The sequence below is a fragment of the Indicator indicator genome, chromosome 2 (genome assembly GCF_027791375.1).
Source record: "Indicator indicator isolate 239-I01 chromosome 2, UM_Iind_1.1, whole genome shotgun sequence".
In the NCBI taxonomy this organism is placed as follows: Eukaryota; Metazoa; Chordata; class Aves; order Piciformes; family Indicatoridae; genus Indicator; species Indicator indicator.
Genome location: NC_072011.1, coordinates 24,313,947 through 24,336,950, shown reverse-complemented (window position 1 = coordinate 24,336,950; position 23,004 = coordinate 24,313,947). Strand labels below are relative to the sequence as shown.

At 40.4% G+C, this 23,004-nt stretch overlaps 1 protein-coding gene across 1 annotated transcript in view; it reads right to left on the bottom strand.

The window, feature by feature from the left end:
* The window catches only part of MAP3K4 (mitogen-activated protein kinase kinase kinase 4), an 82,596-nt gene extending 59,852 nt beyond the window's left edge, over positions 1–22,744 (bottom strand). The window contains 4 exon segments of the mRNA XM_054396640.1: positions 297–494; positions 18,236–18,326; positions 18,392–18,907; positions 22,631–22,744. Of these exon segments, the coding sequence (XP_054252615.1) occupies positions 297–494; positions 18,236–18,326; positions 18,392–18,907; positions 22,631–22,744 (919 nt within the window).
* Positions 22,745–23,004: the final 260 nt, after the last annotated feature.

Sequence of the window (23,004 nt, the reverse complement as noted above, 5' to 3'; positions counted from 1 at the left end):
TTCTGTGATTCTCTCTGGTGCTGGTTAACCTCACCAGTTAGCAACCAGTGAGGGTAAGGTACCACTGTCTGACATGGAGATTCAATGCTCTCACTGGCAAACTGTTCACACTGACTACTCCCACAGCAACATCTTTTTTTCAACACCCAAAAGAGTTTCCCCTTGTTGCAACTTAAAACAGCTGCCTTCTGTCCCACAGTTTAGTGTCTGGCTCCATCTTCTGCATATCTCCTCTGTCAGGTAACAAACTTGATGGTCATTTTAGGAAAAAAACAGAAAGACAATGCCACACCTACCTTTCAAAGTGGAACGGCTAGCAGGTCTCCCAGTGCTATTTTTCTGATGCTTTGTTGACATACGCTTCATCTGGCGGGGTGTACTAGGAGGCGAAGTTCCATAGAAGGTGTCACCACTTGCTTCATCTGATAATTCCTCAGGGTCAGATTCAGAGATCTTGCAAGTAGTATCTTCTGATTTGCAGTCTTTCCTGCAGAAAACAAGTTAAAACATGATTTTAAAGACTTTTTTATTATATCTGTTAGAAAGCTAATCCATCAATGAATCCCAACCACAGACAAAGCTCTCTATTATCCTGCCCCAGCCATGCTACTTATCCCATATTTTTCATACCCAAAAAGCCAATTTTCCAATCAATTAAAATATAAGCAACATACAATAAAAGGATGTATATAGCCAGGAGAACACAGTGTGGACACACATGCATATATAACATATCTGTTTCTGAGAAAAACTGTGGCAAGTCCAAACTAAGAGATACATAAAACAAAGAGGTTCAAAAATACAAACAAAATGCAAGACAGTCCATCTAACAAGCATGAGAGACAGCAGAGGTCTTGCCTTCCATCCTGTACCCCCTAACTTGTGCATATCATGAAGGCAACTTCTGAGTTCACCGAAAGGGCTCTTCACCCTTCACAAAACTTTTGTCTAGTACAGGAGACCTGAATGTATTTTATGTCATTTCCACTGATTTTAATATTAAGTACATTTAACCTCAGAACTGGTTTTTTTTTGGTAGCAAGAAATGTAGCAGAGTCTCCATAGTAACTTTACTACTTTGTCACTTTGGAAAAATACTGGTAATATTTAAAAATAAGTCTAAAGTCACACAAACACATTAAGATAATGCAAGTTATGTTTTTCAAACCCTAAGTCCAGACAGACAGCTTGACCACTAGAAGCTGTATCATTGCATTCAACAGAAAGCACGTATCTTTGCAGGATTAGTACATATTAGGATTAGGTGACATGCTAAGGCATGTGGAGGACAGGCAACGAGGCTGGTGAGAGGTCTCAAGCACAAGCCCTACGAGGAGAGGTTGAGGGAGCTGGGGTTGTTTAGCCTGGAGAAGAGGAGGCTCAGGGGAGACCTCATTGCTGTCTACAACTACGTGAAGGGAGGTTGTAGCCTGGTAGGGGTCAGTCTCTTCTCCCAGGCAATCAGTGACAGACCGAGAGGGGACAGTCTCAAGCTGTACCAGAAGAAGTTTAGGCTTGAGGTGAGGAGAAAGTTCTTCACAGAAAGAGTAACTGGCCAGTGGAGTGGGCTGCCCAGGGAGGTGGTGGAGTCACCATCCCTGGAGGTGTTCAAAAAAGGATTGGACGTGGCACTTGGAGCCATGGTTTAGTTGTCAGGAGGTGTTAGGTATTAGGTTGGACTTGATCTCTGAGGTCTTTTCCAACCTGGCCGATTCTGTGATTCTGTAGAGAGGGACCGTTTACAAAGGCCTGCAATGACAGGGTAAAGGGCAATGGCTTCAAACGAGAGAAGAGCAGATTTAGATTGGATGTTAGGAACAAGCGTAGTGGAACACTGGAACAGGTTGCCCAGGGAGGTGGTTGGGGCTCCATCCCTGGAGATATTCAAGGTGGGACCCAACAAGGCTCTGGGCAACCTGCTCTAGTTGAGGATATCCCTGCTGACTGCAGGACAATTGCGCTAGATGACCTTTGGAGGTCCCTTCCAACCCTCCAACCCAGACCATTCTATGATGTGTCAGTACAGAGTCCAGCACAACAGCTTCCAACTCCAAGCAGGATCTTTCATTGCTATTGCCTCTAGCAGTATTGGTAAACATTGTAGAGTACCATTATATACAGTATTAGAAAACATCATTCAAAAAATTCTGACATGTCCTTGTAATTTTCCAAAATTCTAAACTATTTTTATTTACATTGCTAAAATACAAAAGTATAGTTTAGCAATTTTTTTTCTTCAGTGAGATATAGGCCTTAAAAAAAAAAAAATCACAAACACAACGATGACGAAACAACAACAAAACTAAATGTACAAATCAACAGCAATGAAAAAAGCAGAACAACAACTGCATGGTATCACACAGTTAATCGCAGCAATGACACAATTTCATTGCAGGACAAGACAATTAAAAGCCCTGACTGCTATGATTTCAGTTCCATGTCTGCTCCATCAAAAGCTCCCATAACCTTTCCTTTGAGTCAGTTCTGTTACTCATACAGCTGCCCAAGTCAACACCAGAAACTGATCTATTTGTAAACACACATGGGGGAAAAAAAAAGGCATCAGTCTCAAAGACAACATTCAGTGCCAGCTTCCTCTCATGAGAAGAGGTCAGATGTAAAACAAGCACGATGAGAGGTATGCATGTACTCTGATATTCGAACTTGCTTTAAAAATAACTTTTGATAAATACAATAAATAAGCAATGACAGACATCCTTCTCTTCCTCCTGGACACTTGCTTTGTCCCACCAAATAAGATTACTTCAGTAAAGTAGCAGTTGGGCAAAACCACTAATACCTTGATCTCCTCCACATGAAGTAACACAGCAACAAAATTACTATGAACAGCTGAACTTCGGTGTATTTCATGCTGCTCAATGACATATTAGAAAATTTCAAATTCAGATATGGAAACAATCTGCAAAATGTATCATTGCCCTCCCAATAACATGTCATTTGACTCCTTCCCAATGTTAAAAAGCCCCACAAAATAATTAATTCCTCTAGTTGGTCCAGGCTTCAGGGCAATGTATATGTCAGCAACACAGGGTTTACATTTCCCTCACTATTCCTTTTCACCCATATGATGCTTATCTTCCCAGGGTAAATATGAAATATGAAGGATGAAAAAGGGAAGGAGAAGAAGACTCCAATGCTGAAACAAGTCCTTACCTGACTGAATCCCATGGATAGGCTAGAGCTCTAAGTGACAAGAAGACCCCTGATTCCTTCCAGTATATGGGACCCCAGCACAATTCTCTCATCCCCACCACTCTTCACTGGTGCCATATATGGAATTCTCTTGCTTTAACACACATCTGGGAGAACATGTACCACTGTAGCTTGGAGGAGGGAAAAAATAAAGGCAATTTGCCTCTATCCCCCCATATATTTTATTTCTGAAGCAGGTATGCAAATAACACCATCTCGACTCTACTAGAGGCATGGAGGCAAGGAAACATTCAACCTAAATCAGGCAGCACATGACTAGCATCAGTACCTAATAACTTCAATTTCACTTGAATCACAAAAGATGTTTTACTTGCTACTACTATTTTTGAGGCAGACAAGGCATGTTATCCATGCTCTGGTGGAGTGAGTGAGTGTCTACAGGAAGAAATATGCTAGAATATTGCCAGCCAGAAAAATACCTGTAAAGCTAAAAGATTTTTTAAAAATAATAATCAAATACTATACTTTTTCTTTGCCTTTAGCTACAGAGTTACATATCTTAACATGCAGAACAGTTCTGCTCTCTGCAAATCCATACAAACAGCATGTAAAATTACTCTTCTCACATTACAACTCTGAGAAGAGGGCAAGCAAGTTAGTTCACCAACTACTATGGTAGATAAACTTTACAGGTTATCTAAGAAAACCAGCTTTGGTAGTACTGTAGTACCATCTGCAGTCTAAAAACAGTCCTGCAGTGAGCTTATCCATAATGACAACCACACAGAATCACCAATACTTTTATCCTAGTTTCTTTGTCTTGAGAAATCAGAAATCATGCTGCTTTTGTCTTCTAACAATCCAATTTAACTAACCACCCACTACTGGCCAAATATAACAAAGAAGTCTTAAATTTTTTCCTATAGATGTTGTGAAAACAAGTGGATAAACAATGGAAAATGACCCTGTAAATGCTGGACTGGGAAAGTAGAGCACAAGTTTACATCTTTATAGGCACCAGAAAAAATGTATTCCTGAGAACTCCTCAAAACAGCCCTACCATAGAAAAAAGTTCAGGCAGAGCACACCATTCTGATTCTGCCAAAGACAAATTAATCACAAGAGACTAAGCCACATGAAACAAGAAGTCATTAGTTCCAGTGCTTATGGAATGACTTATTTTTTTCAGTGATCTCACTGGCCTGGCAAGGAACAGGGTGGGGTGCTGATGATGCTCTTTGCAGGGCCTGGCAGAGCAGACCCTGCAGTACTTACACTAGGTCTCAGTTCCAAGGCAGGTTTAAATGAGGACAAGTTACCTCATCATAAAAAAACAGTGAAAACACTGGTTTCCTTTTGGTTCTACATGAAGAACCTCTTCAAGTAGAACATCAGTATTGAGAGCACCATTGTTTAAGATCTTTGTCAGTGACATGGACAAGTTTGACAGTGGTAGGGCCAAACAGGCCCAGTACAAACCCAAACAGGCCCCCATGTGTCTAGATATGGTCCCTCTCTTCCCCCCTCCCTTTGCAGGAGTTGGGGTAATGCAGGACAAGGGACAAAAGAAAGGCCCCAACATGTCTGGGTAAACAAGTCTACTTCTGGGCTGAGAGCACACGTACTGGCCACTGCTTCTCCCAGACCATGCCTATGTTTCTGCCTTTTAGAGCCAAAGCCTGGCAGAATCCCCTTTCATTGGGTAACTATGTGCTGGCTTCAGTTGCCCTATTGGCCCAATTGAATCTCAGGCAAGATAAACACACAGGCTGATTTCTAGTCGCCTTTGCCTTGCTTGAACCTGCCTTGCCTGCTTAAACCTGCCTCAAGCTGCTTTGCCTCGAGTTGCCTGGTCCAGAGCCTGGGATAGAAGCCACGAGCCTCATCACTGCAAGCTAGAGAAGCCACAAGCCTTGGAGCCAGAGCCAAGCCTCGCTTCCCCTTGTAACTAGAATTTTGCCATGCCTCAGTTTACCCAGGAAGATGCCAGAGCCTATCATGAGAAGTGTCGTAAACAGCCCACAGTCCTGCTGGTGCCAGACCAGCCCCGAGACCACATGGGCATTCCTGCCAGCAACCAGCCATGCCTGGTACATGAGAGCGCCCCAAAAAGCCTCAATGGTTAATACACAGCAGCAGCACTCCCCACTTGGGTGGAATCAGCTGTGAGTAATTAATTCATTGCCTCTTTGACTTAATGGTCTCCCCCCGCCGTGGTCGAGTGCCATTTCCCTTCCCGGGATTCTCTCTTTCCCTGTTATTCCTACCAGTTTGTAGAAAATTGTTAAAAATTATTATATTTGCCTAAATATTTTACATTCCCACTGTAAATATATATTATAACCATACACTGAGCCTATTTGATAGTTTCTGGCAATTTATCATATTAATAAAAAGTTATTAATATTTTATTAATCTTTATATTTGCCATATCTTAATTATAAATTCAATACATTTCCTTAACAACACCAAGCTGTATAGTGCAGTCAATATACTGAAGGGAAGGGATGCCATCCAAAGAGACCTTGACAGGCTGGAGAGGTCAGCCTGTGCAAATCTCAAACTTCAACAAGCCCAAGTGTAAGGTCCTGCTCATGGGCAAGGGCAATCTCTTACAGAAATACAGGCTAGGTCATGAGTGAATTGAAAGCAGTCTGTGGAGAAGGACTTGGGGGTATCGGTGGATGAAAAACTGAGTATGAGGCAGCAATGTGTGCCCACAGCTTAGAAAGCCAACTGTATCTTTGGCTGCATCAAAAGAAGTGCTGTTCTACTCTTATGAGACCCTATCTGGAGTACTTAACATTCAGCTCTGGGCCCCCCCAGCATAAGAAACACATCAGCCTGCTCAAGTGGATCCAGAGGGCCATGAGGATAATCATGGGGCTGGAACACCTCCCCTGTGAGGACAGGCTCAGAGACTTGAGGCTGTTGAACCTGGAGGACAAAAAGGCTCCAGGCATACTTTATAACACCCTTCCAGTACTTAAAGGAAGCCTATAAGAAAGATTTGGAGGGACCCTATCAGGGAGTGTAGTGACAGAATGAGGGATAGTGTTTTCAGACTGAAAGACTGTAGATTTAGAGTTGATATTAGGAAGAAATTTTTTTTCCGATAGAATGGTGAGACACTGGAACAGGTTCCCAGAGATAATGTGGATGTTTCCTCTCTTGAAGTATTCAAGGTCAGGTTGGATGTGGCTCTGAGCAACCTGATCCAGTGGAAGGTGTCTCTGCCCATACCAGGGGGTTTGGAGCTAGATGATCTTTAAGGTCATTTCAACTGAAACCATTCTATCATATTCTAACTACATTAGCATAGTGATGCTGGTGGTGGTTCTGCTCATCTGGACAAACCAGACATATATGATCAGAAGCAGGAACCCTCTGGTATCAAACCAATTACAATTTTAACAGATTACTGACATAGCATTTCTAATGTTTGCATGTCTAATTAAATCTGCAAACCTATAAAATGCACTGCTGGCAAACCCAAATCAGAGTATACTATTGGTTATTATAGAGAATTGTTGGTTTCTAAATACTGTTGCAACTAGAGTTAGAAAACATTAATCAAAGCTCATTTTTTGTTTGTTACCAAGAACTGCAGGTTTTCTCCCCGATGGCCAGTAAAACATCCTAATCTTAATTAGGCATACACCCAGAAAGTGAAAACAAGTGTGAGAACTGAAGTTACTATTTGCCAAGGCCAGGTTAAACTTAATGCTTACAAGGAAAACCAGAACTTCATAGTTTTCATATTAGTGACAGGCTAGTCCCAGCTTAATTTTGTAATGAACAAAATGGTTCCCATGAGCTTCACTCTAGGAACACAGAAGAGACTGTAGCCAGGACACACAACTCAGGTATACTGTGAAAGTTGCAAGAGCAATATGGTAAAAAAACAAACCAACCCAAACGAAATACCCATCTTGACTCTGAAACGCAACAAAAATAAATAATCAAGAATGTTTTCAACAAGTAACTATCGTATATAACACCAGGCTTCAACTAGAATCTGAGAAATAGAATATAGAACTTCTTCAATTTACATATGTAAATGAGAACACAACCATTTACCTTTTATTTTGTTTTAACCCAAAGTGTTGGTACTGTATCTACAATTCCAGCTCAGCCATGAAAACTGAAATACACCTTCTAGACTTTCAAAGGACTGCAACAAAAAAATAGCAAAGGGAGAAAACTCAGGTATGAAATTTGAAGCAGTAGGATAGGGAGCAAAAATTGCAGTAACTGTTGCTGTTGATAAAGGCCACGAGCCTTTGGAGAAATACAGTAATTTCTCATTAAAAATAAATTAACACAAGAAAAGACCACTGAATATCACACAGACATGATAAAATTAAGTAGGCTGAAGTCACACTGAAGGGTATGATTCTTAAACAGTTTAAACTTTACACACTTTACTGAAGTATGATTCAAATTTTCAGAGATTGTAACAACCAGTAAGAGCTCATTTTAAAAAGTGTGAGAAGTCACACGGGGAAATATCTTTCATCTTGTCTTTTTATCATCTACCCTCAGATCTTCATAAACAGAAGTCTGAATGTATTAGGCACTTACATAATTAACTCAGCTTTAGCCACTTCTTATCATCCCACATGCAACTTAAAAGCTTGCTGAGAATCCAAGCAGTTGAGGTCAACTGACTGGACTATCAGCACAAAGCAATAAATTTGAGTGAGTCAATCACAAGGCAGTAACCAGGATAATCACCCACCACTAGAGTTAGGAAGTTGCACACTCCACAGGCTGCCACCATAAGCTGCTTCCTGCAGTTTCCAAGACATTACACCATTCTTATATCTTCAGTAAGGCTTTTTCTCAGTATCTCCTACAGCACTCTGCCATTACCATACAGAGAGTTGCAAGACCTGCGCAAGGTCCACCATCAAATTACCAATACTTGTTCTTGATGCTCAGTGCTTTCATTTAAAAGGCAACCTATTTCTTAAATACATGTTCCCTACCAGGGATTCAGCTTGATAATTGAAATATGTAGGAAGACAAAGCTTTATTAGCCTATTCAGTCAGTTAGCAAATGCTGCAGAAACACAGGTGCTATGCATTACTAATCAAACCTTTTCAAAGCTAAGGTAGCTCTCCCTAAATTTAGCTGCCACCCCTCTATTTCGAAGATAAACAATATTCTGACAAGGACATAATTGCAAATTATTATCACCTCACAGCTGCTGATAATGCAAAGAGGATTTTTAGGTAAACATCTCTGCATCTGTCATACTGAAAACCAAACATCCAGTTAGAGCCGCTAAACAACCAATACAACACAACCCTGGAATCAGCAGCTCTAATTTCTGCGGGGCAGTAGTGGGTTTCATCCTGTCTGCACAGCACAAGAGAATGCAACAGTACCTGAAACAACTGCAAAAAGAAGAAATTTCACTGATCAACTTGTAGCATTTTGGGAAACTGAGACTAAGGATTAGACAATATAATCAAGAAACTAAGACAGAACGAACTGGGGGTGCTAGTGGACGACAAGCTCAACATGAGCTGTCAATGTGCACTTGCAGCCCAGAAAGCCAACCAGATCCTGGGCTGCATCAAGAGAAGTGTGGCCAGCAGGTCAAAGGAAGTGATTCTCCCCCTCTGCTCAGCTCTGGTGAGACCCCACCTGGAGTACTGCATCCAGTTCTGGAGCCCCTATTACAAGAGGGATATGGACATGCTGGAACATGTCCAGAGAAGGGCCATGAGGATGATCAGAGGGCTGGAGCACCTCTCCTATGAGGACAGACTGAGAGAGTTGGGGCTGTTCAGTCTGGAGAAGAGAAGGCTCCAAGGTGACCTTATTGTGGCCTTCCAGTATCTGAAGGGGGCCTACAGGAAAGCTGGGGAGGGACTTTTTAGGATATCAGGTAGTGACAGGACTAGGGGGAATGGAATAAAGCTGGAAGTGGGGAGATTCAGGCTGGATGTGAGGAAGAAGTTCTTCACCATGAGAGTGGTGAGAGCCTGGAATGGGTTGTCCAGGGAGGTGGTTGAGGCCCCATCCCTGGAGGTGTTTAAGGCCAGGCTAGATGAGGCTCTGGCCAGCCTGATCTAGTGTGAGGTGTCCCTGCCCATGGCAGGGGGGTTGGAACTAGATGATCCTTGTGGTCCCTTCCAATCCTGACTGGTTCTATGATTCTAAGTTCTGCTGAAGTACAGGACTGCAATCTAGTGTAAATGCCTAGTGCTATTTTCCAACATTACAAAACAATGACACATTCCTATATTTTTATCACTTAAAGTGCCTATTCTGAGGGAAGCCATAAATAAATTGACTTGGTTCTGAAAACCTGCTAAACCAGAAGCAAAAAGAACTATAAATCCAACACTGCACACAGTGCTCCCTTAAAGATCTGCTACATTTGTGAATACTCAAAAGTGGTTGCAGCTCCTGCATTTAAAGCAGTTGTCCCAACTGCTGTAAGGGCTGCAAAAGAAACAATAACGTAAAACCTTGAGGGAAGGCTGTAAATCCAATCCAGAGGAAGACTTCAGTAAAAAGCAAGAAAAAAATCTTGGATTTTTAAAAGTATTCGATTTTTTATAACAGAACCGCAAGAATTTGTTCAGTTTGTACAAATCAAAGTCATGATGTTTCTTTTGGTAATAAATCCAGTGTAAATCTGGCATAGAGCCAGTGGTAGGGGCAGGAAATAGCCTGGTTAGAGAGACAGGAGAATTCTGTGACTAGCATGGACATCTGAATGTGTACATGTGATGTATTCCTATCGTGACTATGATTCCAGAGACAGTTCAAAAAATGAGCAATTGTTCACATTGAAACCTAATAGCGACACACACTAATGGAGACGACCTTATTTACTCACATTTCAATCTTGTATGCCTAAGTTCAGCTTTTCTGAGCAGTCAGTGTTAAATCTCATTCACTGATAACTTGCGTTTGCTGCCAACATATTAGTAAGACTTACTGTTACAAACCTGGTAATATATTCTTAAAAATCTTATGAAGTATAATTAAATTCAACTTGAAACTGAAGACATTACAGATACAGTCTTTCCTAAAGTTCTTCTAGTGTAAAAAATTTTACAAGAACTGAAGAGTCCTCAAATTATGAAAGGTGAATGCCATCAGACTTGTAAAAAGCATCACATCTCTATTACACCAAAATCAGCTTCCTCCAGAGAAAAACGCAACGAAAAAAGCCCCAAACGAAGAAGAAAAAAAAAAAAAAAACAACCCAAAGCTCTATTACTTTTGGAAAATATAACTGCTTGGTAAATGGTTTGGGTAAGGAATTGGAAGAAGTATTTGTTTATGTGCCATCTTCCCAAATTTTAGAGACAACAAGAGGGCAAGGACCCATGTCACATCCACCAGTATAACAAAAAGCACTGAAAGCAACTTTGAGCTGGAGGAGAGAGCAGTAACAAAAGCCACAGTGTTCCAAGTTTCCAGCTCACAATGATCTTTTAGACATTACTTTATTGTAGACAAGAGGCACCTAAATAACTTAACTTGACAAAGCCCAGCAGAAAAACACCTAACAACAATCTCTTGGTGGAAAAGGGGAACTTCAAAGTAGCATCTCTTCTGGTACAACGTCTGTAAAGACAAGGAAGGAAGCATAACATAAAATAAAATAAAAATATTGTTTCTCCAGACCACTTGCTACCCTTGCAACAAGTTACTTCCTTTAGTTGATAACTAAAAAGCACAATTGCTAATGTCTTTCATTTTTCAGGACCTGTTTTTCAGCCACCCTTCTTGAACTCAATTTGTGTATCCCTATAACTACCCTAACCATCTGCACTATTTTTCCCTTCTGCAGAATGTAGCTAATCCTATCTAGTAAATGCATCCATTCACCACCTCTTCTGAAAGTTAAGACATACATATTTATAAGGGTCACATTCAACCTTTCTCCAATTTCTCAAACCACAAAAGCGGGTATCATGCAAGGCACACCAACATCAAGGTTAAAGTAAATGGAAAAAAAACTTGCAACTTACGTTAAAATTAGAAGGAAGTTTGAAGGAGACAGATGCTAAAGACAATGCCTTGAAGTATTCTGAAGAAACCTAAAAATATTCCATGTTGTTTTCTTAAAACAACATTGTAAGCAGAAATGTAGGGCTTTTCTGTATTCACTAAGCACCTCAAACTAATATTTTAAGGAAGAAATAGTATCAGCATAACAATTTCAGTTTTAAAGAAATATTCAAATTCAGCTGTACATAACTTTCTCCCAGAGGAACCAGGGGAGAAAAATATGTGATCTGTTGTCTCTATACTCTAGGAAAGAACAATCAGCATGCTGGGGAGAAAAGAGGCGGTACTTGGCAGTGGGGGAAAATTTACTTAGAGAATAGTTTTACCATTTACTGCTAATGCTAGCTGAAAAATGTAGGGTTTTCAGTAAGTCTGTAGATCAAAATTTTACAGACTAAGTTTTCAGAACGACTTACACCAGAGAAGCTAAGAGCACACAAAAAAATTAAGTAATGTTAAAACACTTCTAAAATCAATTATGAAATGTAATGAAGCTTATTCACACAATTTTCAACAGAGATGAAGAATGTCAGAAATTACCAAGAATATAGACACAGTAAGATGACACAAAAAGAGGAATCCTTTCCAGTGCACCTTGTCTCCTTGTACATCCCTGTCTCCTCTGCAGAGAACCCAACAATCATATGAACTCCGTCACCAATTTGGTGAGAAAAAACAAACACATTCACTTTTCGTGCATCAGTTACCCATAAGATCAAAAAGCTGAAGTGAAAACTCTACAGGCATGTGACAGCTAGGTCCAAAAAGAAGGCAGTGGAGAAGCTTGGCTTCCTCTTGAGGAGAGACCAGAGGGAAGGAAAGCAACCTGCTGCTTCAACACAATTGCATGTAACGTGAAATAGACCTCAGTCACTCTCTTCTGGCTGCAGCTGAAGTGACATATAACTTGACTGACCTTTGTGCTTTCCACTGACAGTGTCAGAAGTCACCAAAAGCCCTCAAAATGCACAGGTAATAATCAAAAGTACTGACCCTGCTTCCTCAATCATGCTGTCGAAACAGTTCAGCTTAGCTGGAATATATTTGTTAGAAGGATTTTTCCAACTTCAAACACTTTATTAGGCAACCAAAAGTACTTAATGTTATACTAGCAAGTCTCATATGTCAAATATTCCTAGTTGGGGTGGGGGCAAAGAGGGTGACTTTAGGAGATGAGAGTAGTAAATTCTAGTCTGGGTCAGCTGAAAAAGTAATACAATTTTTTCCTTGCAGCAGTGTAATAGTAGCCCTGTAATATCCATGCCTTGTTCAGTATTTACACCTTATCTTTGAAGACTAACCTGCAGCATGGCTACACAAATGTAAACACACAATGCTGCTGTGAAGCCCTGACCTACATCTGGCCACTTGCCTGCAAACTATGGGTTTACACTACAACAGCCCTGCTAATAGTATAGCACCAAACACACACACACAGAAAAGAAAAAAAAAAAACACACAAACCACCAGATCAGCAAGGCCCAAAAGTACAAAGCATGCATTTCTGCTCCAAGATCAACAGTGGTGTGCAGCAAGACTTCACTGTGACAGAACAATCACTATTTCTGCAGAAATCTACAAGAAAAAAAACAGTCGTTATTGGGCAAAGGACTAATGTAAAGCTTAGATCCAAACAGTTAATCTTAATTTGATTGCCGATGAAACCTTCTCCCCTTCAGTAACTCTTATTTAAGATGTTTAATTAGAACAGAAGGACCCAGCAAGTATGAACACACTTCACTTCTACAGCAGCTCTCAAGCACATGTCTGACTGTGGCTAGTTCCCTCCATTACAAAGTTTGTTACAGCACTACTGTACTGACTAGAAACATCAATTTTCAGACAGAAATTCAAACAAAATCATCTGCTTCTCAAGATCTGGAAACTATCAATCAGTTTTGTAAATTAGTATTTTGACACTTCCCCCACTAATTGCCTATATCCTTGGGCAGAAGTTTCCAAGTGCTTAATTATTAAATTCAAAACAGAAAAACATAGTGTCACAGAAAAATACAACAAAGGCTACTGAAACAGTGGAGAGATATTGAAGCACCTTTTGGCTGACTATAAAAAATATGGCACACATCAAAAAGACATAACTTGTCAAACAATGAATTAAAAGTAAGTAAAGCAGAATTCAAATTAGCATTCATAGTATCTTTTTATTGCAAACAGAGCTATTGAAATCTATTTACACTATCTAAAGAAATAATTTTTCTTCTCCAAGTTACTCCAACTAGAAATAAGTATTGGGGAAAAAAAAGCACACAAATATAGAGCTCTTCTAACAGTTTTGGCAGTTCTTCATGTTCTCATCTCAGAAAAAATAATAATCAGAACTTCCTGTTATTTCTACTAGCAAATTTGGAAACAGAAAAGGTTAACTGACTTTTCCATCTTGGATTATTATAAGTTCTTATGCAAAAGCAAGTTGTGACACAAAAGCATTTATAGAATATACATGTACAGTCATCTCTGAGCTTTTTTTCCCCACCATTCACAACTAGATTATTTGATTAAAACCATGACATATGTAATGTCAATAACAAAGAATAACAGACTTATTTAATTCTGACAATGCTCTATGAAGTGTAAGAAAGGATGAAAATGTTCACAGGTTTGTAAGGTTTCCGCATTCACATTTAAGCTTACCAGGTGAAGCACAAGTTAGAACTACAGAAAGAAGAGCAGAGAGAGCTTCAAACAGCCCAGCTGGTATCCAGCTATCTTCTCTTCAATGCTTGAGAACAACTAATGTCAAAATATTAACTGGTTCCAGTTACCATGCTTCATCTTTAGCACTACTTTTTCAACCTCAACTATACCCTAAATCATCTGGGGGTAAAATGTGGAAAAATAAAAAATGAAACTTAACTTTCCAAGAAGAGCACTTTAATTGTAAAAATTGTTTTTAAGTGAGAGCAAAGTGCCTTCATCACAAAAGCAATGATAGTTGAGCATTATGTATCACAGTGTAATCCAAAGGGTAAGTGCTGCAGTAAAGTTCTTGGCAGTTACAGAAATTAGATCCCGAAGTGTCAAGCTACACACCCAAAAAAGAAACTGTATTTAATTAAGAGCTACTTACGAAATATCTATATTAACGAGTCTGGATGGACCTCCCCTCAATATCATGATCACACCCACGAGGAGGAAAACACAGGTTATAGTTGGAGGCTGCTCCCTTCTGACAGGAACAGAGGGTCCATTATGCCAGGCAGACTCTCCCTGGGGCCTGGATTAAGGACATAACTAGAAAATTTCATATACATTTCATTTCTGTATACCATATTAAAAGCAACATGCAACAGTTGATACTATTAAATGCTAGCAGAACACAGAAGGAATAGAATTAATTTCCTCCTTCTACACCCTGACAGCAGGAGACATTCATTAGGGCAAAAATGTTATACCCCATCTTGTCTGGATCCAGAAAAAAAATCTGATCAAGGTTCACAGGAGATGGATGTGATCTTACATACTGAGTTCTCAGACTGGACATGTGTGAATATTTGACAACTCGGTAATGCTCTAACTTCAGCATTAAGAGCAAACATTCTGGTTTGGCGTTATGTTTGAAGGTGGCCAAGGATGAGCATGGACCAATTATTGGCTCTTTAAATAAATAAGTTTCTAACCTGTTGTTTGGGTTTTTTTAATTCAAATATTTAGTTTAAAAAATTACAGGCTAAACATGCCATCAATGCAGTTAACACTTGAGAGCAGAAGAAAAGGAGAGAATAGCCCTGCAAAAAGAGATGACTTATACAACAGCACATCCAACCACACAGCTGAAGAACTCAAGAGCTGAGACAGCTGTTATCTTCCTGTGATGACAGAGGCCAACCTACTACTTGACTAGCAGTGAGTAGTACAAACAATTGTCTTCTAAATCTACTTTACATACAGTTTAAAAGAATAGTTTGTATACAACTTGGTTGTCATGGAAACTAAATCTTTATAGCCTCTAAAAATTGCAGTTCACACCCTAAAATAAAAATTACTGTATAACCCTTATCCTTTCTTTTAAGTTCAGTAGATCTGTTTTTCATCACCACACAGTTTGCATTCCACAAAGGCCAAGGGCCAATATCAGTAGCTTACATAATAGTAAAACCAACCTTGACATAGACAGCACTAATTAACAGACATAAAAACAACTTAAGCAGCCACACAACGCAGACTGCTACTACAAATACCAAAGACATCTCAACTAGCACTTCATGTCTGTTTGCACATAGGTGGAGCAATCAGTCATTCATCGCAGTCTTGCACATGTAAACAAGAAAATGCAATACATGAAGGACAGAGATTACATCTTACCTCAAAAAAAACAAAAAAAGCTTCCCACTGAAACTATGACCTTAAGTTAATAATTTTAAACTTTTTCACTGTTGATACGCTATCAGTCATACACGATAGTTGGGCAAAGAGGGAAACAGGTTATGCGCAATTCATGACATGACTTCAGGCTTTCCCCAAACAACAGATGCTACAGACTGACAGCCAAATTCACTGACATCATCAATGAAACAAATCTGATAGACAGACCACTAAAAAATTCCCCAGCATAGAGGAAGCCTCCACATTATTCACAATTCTGTAAAGCTTTATTCACAGCCTCGCTCCTTCCTTCAACCCTTGCACTGGATGTATGCCAGAAGAGGGCTACATACAAGCAAAGCACAAGTTAGAGAAGCCTTATGGCTCTTCATGCCTTTGCAGTGTCACCAAAATTGGCACCCCAAAAGAAGGAAAAGATTAAGGCTTCATTTCAATTTGGAATGGATTTTTTGTCAGAAAATCTTTGGGAAAGCCTAAAATTTGGCTCCAAAAATTTAAAGCCTATAGGCCATAACCAAGAAGCACCAAACTGGTACCTGTTTTAACTAGTGTTCTAAATTACATAAGTGGTAACATCGTATCTTGAAAACTGTGCTTGCTGTGTTACAACGAACAATAGTTAGATGTGTATTCTTCTCAAAATCTTTCATCTTTTCATTTATCCATACACACTGCAAGGCTGTCCAGTGTCCAACTGCAATCCTATCTCAAAATCAACATCTGCTTATAGGGTTTTTTTTTTTAGTTTAGGGCTGCCTACCTTCTCTTCCCACCCCAAAGCGTATATTTCAAGACAGAAAGGAAGCCCCAGGAAAACAGTTTGCTTTTGGTGAGCAATTCTCAATCAAACTCTTTGGACTAAGGACTGTGTAATTCGAAAAAAGCCATGAATATACTGTATGCTTGCTTTAGATTTACAAAATGCACCGCTACATTTATATTCTGACAAAACGGAATCATTACACAAAGACACGTTTCTAACACATAAGGCAGTCTCACAAAGATAATAAATTTTCTTTTTTAAACAAATGTAGGTGTATCACTAATGAGCAATTCTCCAACACAATTAAATTTAACTTATTATACCAATGCACTTCAACGGTAGCCAGAACTCTTTATCATAAAAACATACTCATACTCTACAAATAGGATTAGAAGCTATCTGCCACCAAATGGATTTCAAGTTCCAAAGCCCACACAGGGTCTCACTGATTTCAACAAGATTCTGACCTCACAAATGCAAAACTAAACACCTAATAACTCCAAAATTTAAAACAACTTTAATCATGCTGAAAAAGCTTCAGATACCTTTCTATTAAGAAAAAGCAAGCACTACATAAAGCCAGAGAAGCAGTTGTGTTTTAAAGCAGATGTGAAGCTGATACAGACAATACACACAAATGAATCACAGTGAAGTACATGAATTATCCTGTACAAATTAAGGCAAGCTAATTGTTTTGAGACATCTCCTTCCCACCCACCCACTCACTCTGAAATAACTAATTCAATTTTCATTTGCTGGGTGAAGTTGCCACCACACTATCCACACCCACATCCGACTCATATAAACTGTCTTTTAATATGCAGAATCCAGCAGAGGTCAGAAATGGCCCTAGACAGGAAATGCCTGGGTGTTTTCCATTCAGGCACTACAGATTACTCTTCTATATGAAGACAACCCAAGTCTAGGATCATGCTGTTGTTCAAACTTAATTTTAAATTACTTTCTGCTTAACCTGCACTATTACTCTTTGTAAGATACTATAAAAAGGAACTTGGAAGCTTACTAATTTACTTGCCATCCTGGCATTTATATTTCATAATACTTCTGTTAAATACAATTAACTGTTATTTATCTTCTGCTTTTGGTATTGTCATGACTTAAGAAAAAGAAATCATGAAAATACATTAATTAAAACTCAAATCAGACATTGTTCAACATCATATCTTCAATCCAAACTGCAGTGCATCACCACTTCCCTTTTATTACATCAGTACAGAACAGTAGCTTGCAATACCCAAGAAGGATCTCAGGAATGGGAAAGCACAAAGCTTTCTTGCACAGCACATCTGGAATACAATACGCCTGACTACTGTTGCACAGCACTAATAGATCACACAAGCGTTTCTAAAAAATGCCTCCTAGTGAGAAGTGAAGTGCATCAACAGGATGTTATTTTAAAAGGAGAAATAATTGCCAGGGAATTAATAACTCGGACTTATGCAACATTTCTACAGCTACTTGGAAGCACTAAACCATGATGTAATTTGCATCCTCATCTCTCAGCACGGTACAGATGGAGACTTGCAAAAAAACAATCTGCAGGTCAGCAGATTCAGGAGGTAACCAGCAGTTGCAAAAAGCTTGAGGCATCAAAGCACTAAACGTCTTTGTGGCCCGTTTGTTGTTGCGTTCTTTTATCTGCCTCTTCTGACAAATAACGATTGCAACGTTGGCAGGAGCGATACTCCAAGATCGTGCTGCTTTATCGGTGCGCCAGAGAAAACCTACCTACCTAGGTTTGAGCACCGCTGCTATAAACACAGGATAGCCTTCTAGAAGGCAGGTCTTTTATCGCTGCAGTTCGCAAGTCAACGAGCATAGGTCACACTCCGTCAGCCCCGCGGGGGGCTCCAACAGCTACCTCCCCTCCTTTCAGCACGCTTCCCAACAATCGGCGCCGGCCCGCACTCCCAGCAAAAGTGTTCTACCAGAGCTGTTCTTGCGAGTGCCCAGAAACACTCCTTCGCTCTTGCTGCTCAGCTAGGGGAAAACAAAACCACTTGTTTTTAATTGCAAAGTGCCCACAAACACACTGCCTTACCCACCGCAGCCACTAGAGATTTTTTTATCGAAGCACTTTCCCACACGGCGGGCGCTTTATGAAAGCGCTGAAGTAGCAGCAGTAGCTGGAGTTTTTGCATCGCGAGGCGACCGAGAGGGTGGGGAAGCCAGGAGCGCACCCCCCGCAACGCAGAGCTCCCGACGCCGTGTCCAGCCGTGCCCCGCCAGCGGCGGGCGAGGTAGGCTGCACCCGCGCAGTACACAAGAGACGTCTGGCGCTCACTACTCGCGGTCCGACCCGGCCCTAACCCCGGCCTCGCCATACAATCTGGCAGCAGGAGGCCTGAGCTGCCCTCCGCACGCAGCTCCCTATTTGGCAGCGCAGAGTACTGACCTCCCCGGTGGCGGCGACTCCTCCATGGCGTCGGCAGCAGAGACCAGCGCAATGACCGCCTCTCATGCATGCACGGAGGCCGACATGACGGCGGAACGCAGTGCACGGCCCAGCCTGGCCCGCTACGGCGCCGGGGGTGCAGCGAGGAAAGCGAGGAGGGGGATCTCTACCCAGCTGCAGAAACCCCACCGCGCAAGGCCGATCTCGCGGCCGCCATCTTGAAAAGAGCCTAGGAGGGTAGAGAAGCCGGGAGCATCGCTACGGCGTGCGAGGAGGGACCGGCCGAGCTGGAGGCGCTCTCTTTGCCCGGCCGCGCGGGCGGGGAGCGGGGCGAGGCGAGGCGTGGGCTATCCCGCCCGCTTCCCTGGCGTTGGGCAGCCTCTCGCAGGCTGTGGGCATAAAACGCGCTGCGGCGTATCCCTGTTGATTTTGGTTTTGGGTTTTTTTTTTTTTTTTGGGGTTTTTTTTTTTTTTTGGGGGGGGGGGTTTTTCCGTGGGGTCGGAAGGGTACGACGGCACCCGGGAGGGGCCGCGTTTATCCCGGCGCCAGGCAGGGATGGGGACGCGGCAGGAGCTGTCGCCCCGCCAGCTGGCGCCTGGCTTTCACCCCACCCGTGATAGAGCTGTTAGTCGTTACGCACTGCCGTGCACTGCGGGTGACTGGGTCTCAAAAACTGCAAGTTTCCACAACTTCAGCAGCCAGGGATATAGAAAAATCTAGTTACCGAGAGAAAGATGGTTCCCGTCAGCAGGTACCAGCTTCTTGCAGCCTACTTGCATGATGGCCAACGCGTGCTGAGGATGACTACCGCCACCTTCTCTTAAATAGGTCGAAGTCATGAAAGGCTTTCCATGGAAGAATGATCAAGGTTGCTTATAGTTTAGCGGGGGGCGAACGGAGGGTGGCGGACGGGGTGGGGGGGAGGGAACGGGGAAGCCAACATAATTTATTCTGCTGCTTACAGAGTAACATTTCATTTTAATAACGTGGTCTTTCTAAAGTCTCCAGCAGCGCTGGTTATCGAACCTTAACAGAGGACTGAGCAATGTTACCCTTTCGAAATGGAGGAAAAATACTGTTTCCTAACTACAGCTTGGCAAGAATGCCGATGTTAACGCCCTTCAAAGGCAGAAAAGTGCCGTGAGTTATTTAATTGTTACGGTTGGTGACTGAGAGGCTCATCTTTTGTTTTACAGCAGCAAACCCTGGCATCAGTAATATGTGTACAAATAATGTATATGATTTTTCTCAAGATTGAAATACTGGCTTGGACTGCAATCAATGCTAGATTCTGCTTTATGCACAGTTCCTTTATTAAATTAACTGTACAATAAATTTACACATATTTCTAGCCTAATACTAAAGCTCAGTTGTAAAGTCACTGTTCATGATATAAAGCATTTATCTGTACAAGAAAAGTCTACAAATTGATTTTTAACAAGTCCATTGAAATAAGATTAAAAAAAAAAAAGCTGAAACATAGAAGATACTTCTACATATATATATAATCTTAGTAAATACATGCACTAAAATGTGGGACCAGATGAATAACATTATGCAGGAAAACCCTGTTTTCTATAGGTTAAGACCCTCATGATGACCTCATTTAAACATCAAGACATTCACCATTTATGTGTGAAATTATTACTTAACATTGCCTCATGTAATGGAAAAAAACCCCTCAGTATTTAGCATCTTCACAATTTTTGGTCAAATGCCTGAGCCCAAGCTTGAAAAGCAGCTCAAAAGGAGGATACATACAGTACAGTCCTACTAATCTGTCATGGTGAACAAAACCTAGAAACTATAGATGAGTAATGTCAACATTAGAAATTCTGAAGTGTTAACCTAATAAATTAGTTGTCATCTCCATAAAAACATAAATTGTCTAAATCTAAAGAAAATCTACTTATTTCACATGATCTACTAATTTTTTTACTATGACTGCAAGTAACATGGGCCTGATGGAATAGTTTCATTGCAAAAGCTCTTTAGCACTCCTTTCAGCTATGCTATAGATCATCATCTAACACCATCTCTTTAGCTACTTGCAGTACAGAGAAGCCTTTATATTTAGCAATCACAGCAGCGTTTTTCAGCTTCTTTGCTTATTCAGTCAAAACAGGCTATGTTAGAAGCACAGGGTTTTCATAAACTAGGAGAAAAGTCTAATACTATGTTTTGCCACAGATGTGCTAGCATGATGGTGTGGATGTGCAGTCATCCTCTAAGGGCCCTTGGCAAAGATGGAAATGGGGACTGCTCACTGCCACTACTTCCTGTAAATATGATTATTTCCTGAAACAAAGTTGGGTTCACTTCATCCTCTCAAACAAGATCTGGAAAAAGCTTCCCTGCATGCCTCTCCCCTTTCCCTTTAGGCCAACCCAGCATATTGGGTTGTATCACATTCTTGTGGCATACCATGGAGAATATGCTAAAACTACAGACCACTGGCCAAGAAAAGCAAGGCTTTAAGTTTGATACACTGGCACTTCTTTGTCTGCAGTAGGCCATAGTGAGCAATATAGCTTCCGGGATCATGGAAAAAATTGTAAGAGGAGAGGTTTATGAATGGCCTGGAGGGGACTGGGAAAGAAAAGAGATGCAGGAATATATGGAGCTGATAGTACAGGAAACAGCAGATGGCATAAGACTGTCAGAGCACATACAGAGATAATATTTAGCAAAGACAAAATTTAAAGAAGTTACAGAGGTCTTAAATTATATACATGGAATTATTTTAAGTATTTTTGTCTTCTCTTAATGTTCTTTTATTTCAAAGCCCACATCTGCTGGCTTGAGAATCTAAACATATCATTATTGAACAGGTGCATGGAAATCAATAAACAAAATTGTTCACTCTGGGATAGAAGAAGACACAAAAGTGAAACTGACATCACAATATATGATGCCTTAATCTGTAAAAAAAAAAAAAAAAGAATTAAAAGATTAGTAACATGGATGCATTTTATTGTCTGATGTGGCAAAATCATGACTCTAAATACTAGGTTTAAAAAAACATGCAAGAGGCAAAGTGGATGCATTTATTTTAGTATAACCTCTGTTTTCTGAAGTTTCAGAATGGTCTTTTGTGGGTTTATATTTTTAGCAAATACTGCAATTGCTTAGGAATTGCTTTTTATTTCATCAGCATGCCTTCTATTATATCAGTGTATATACTTTTAAATAAAAATTTAACAGATGGCAATAACATATTAGTAACAAAAATAGATCTTCTAAGTAACTTTTTAAAATTTCTACTGCAACTACCCTTTAGATTTCTATCTATTCCCAGGACATAGATTCTGTTATCCCTTTATCCTCATCACAAGCATCAGACAGGTCTGTCTATGCAGCTGTGCTTTAGCCATTTGTGAGTTCTACAGCTCTTTTCTATGTACAAAAAATTCTAATGAAGAGTGAGAAAGATGGGACCATGCAGGTCATTGAGTATGTTATAAGAATATCTTTCAGATTTTTTTTCTCCCAGTACCTATCACAAAGCCAAACTTCTAGTTCATGTTATGAATGTTATGCAAGCACAATGTGTTCTCTTTTTTGTTAGCTAATGAAAAGTAATAATAAACTGTAAACTACTTCCAGAAATAAAATTGTCAATGGAAACAGCTTTGTAGATGTAGTTTTTCCTTCCAATAAGTTACTTACTTTGATTCTACTAAAAGCCATTTAAAAGTAAAAGCAAATTTAATTAGGTATCATCCTTCTTTCAGCAGTAGACACTAGAAAGCAGCCTGTTAGGTATAGTTAGTCTAGATCTAGTTAAATGTGCTGAAAATGTAATTTTCTTTTTTTCTCAGTCACAGATTAGAAATACTCTTCTGCAATGTGATTAAAACATGAAGAATAAATACCTGAATCTAATACCTGGTAGAAATCCAACACCATTTCTTTCTTATGCAGATATTGCAACTAGCTACTCCAGAGTCAAAATAAAATACCAAGATATATTTCTACCTGGAAATATGCAGACTCTTCCATCTATAGTTTTGTTGCTTTCACAGAAGATCAGGTTGGAGTGTTTTTTGAAAGAAATGAAACTCGGTTTTCAGTGTAATACAGTTTGAGCTTTGCTGCAATTGATTTGAAGTGTGAACCTCGGAAAGGAATTAAGGAGTCTCACTGTATATACCCCAGTTCAATCATCTGTTACCACTGTGATTCATTCAGTTCAGAAGCTCACATGATAGCTGCCAAGAGCTTGTTCAGCAGCATGGTTTAACACCTCTGCTATAACAGGA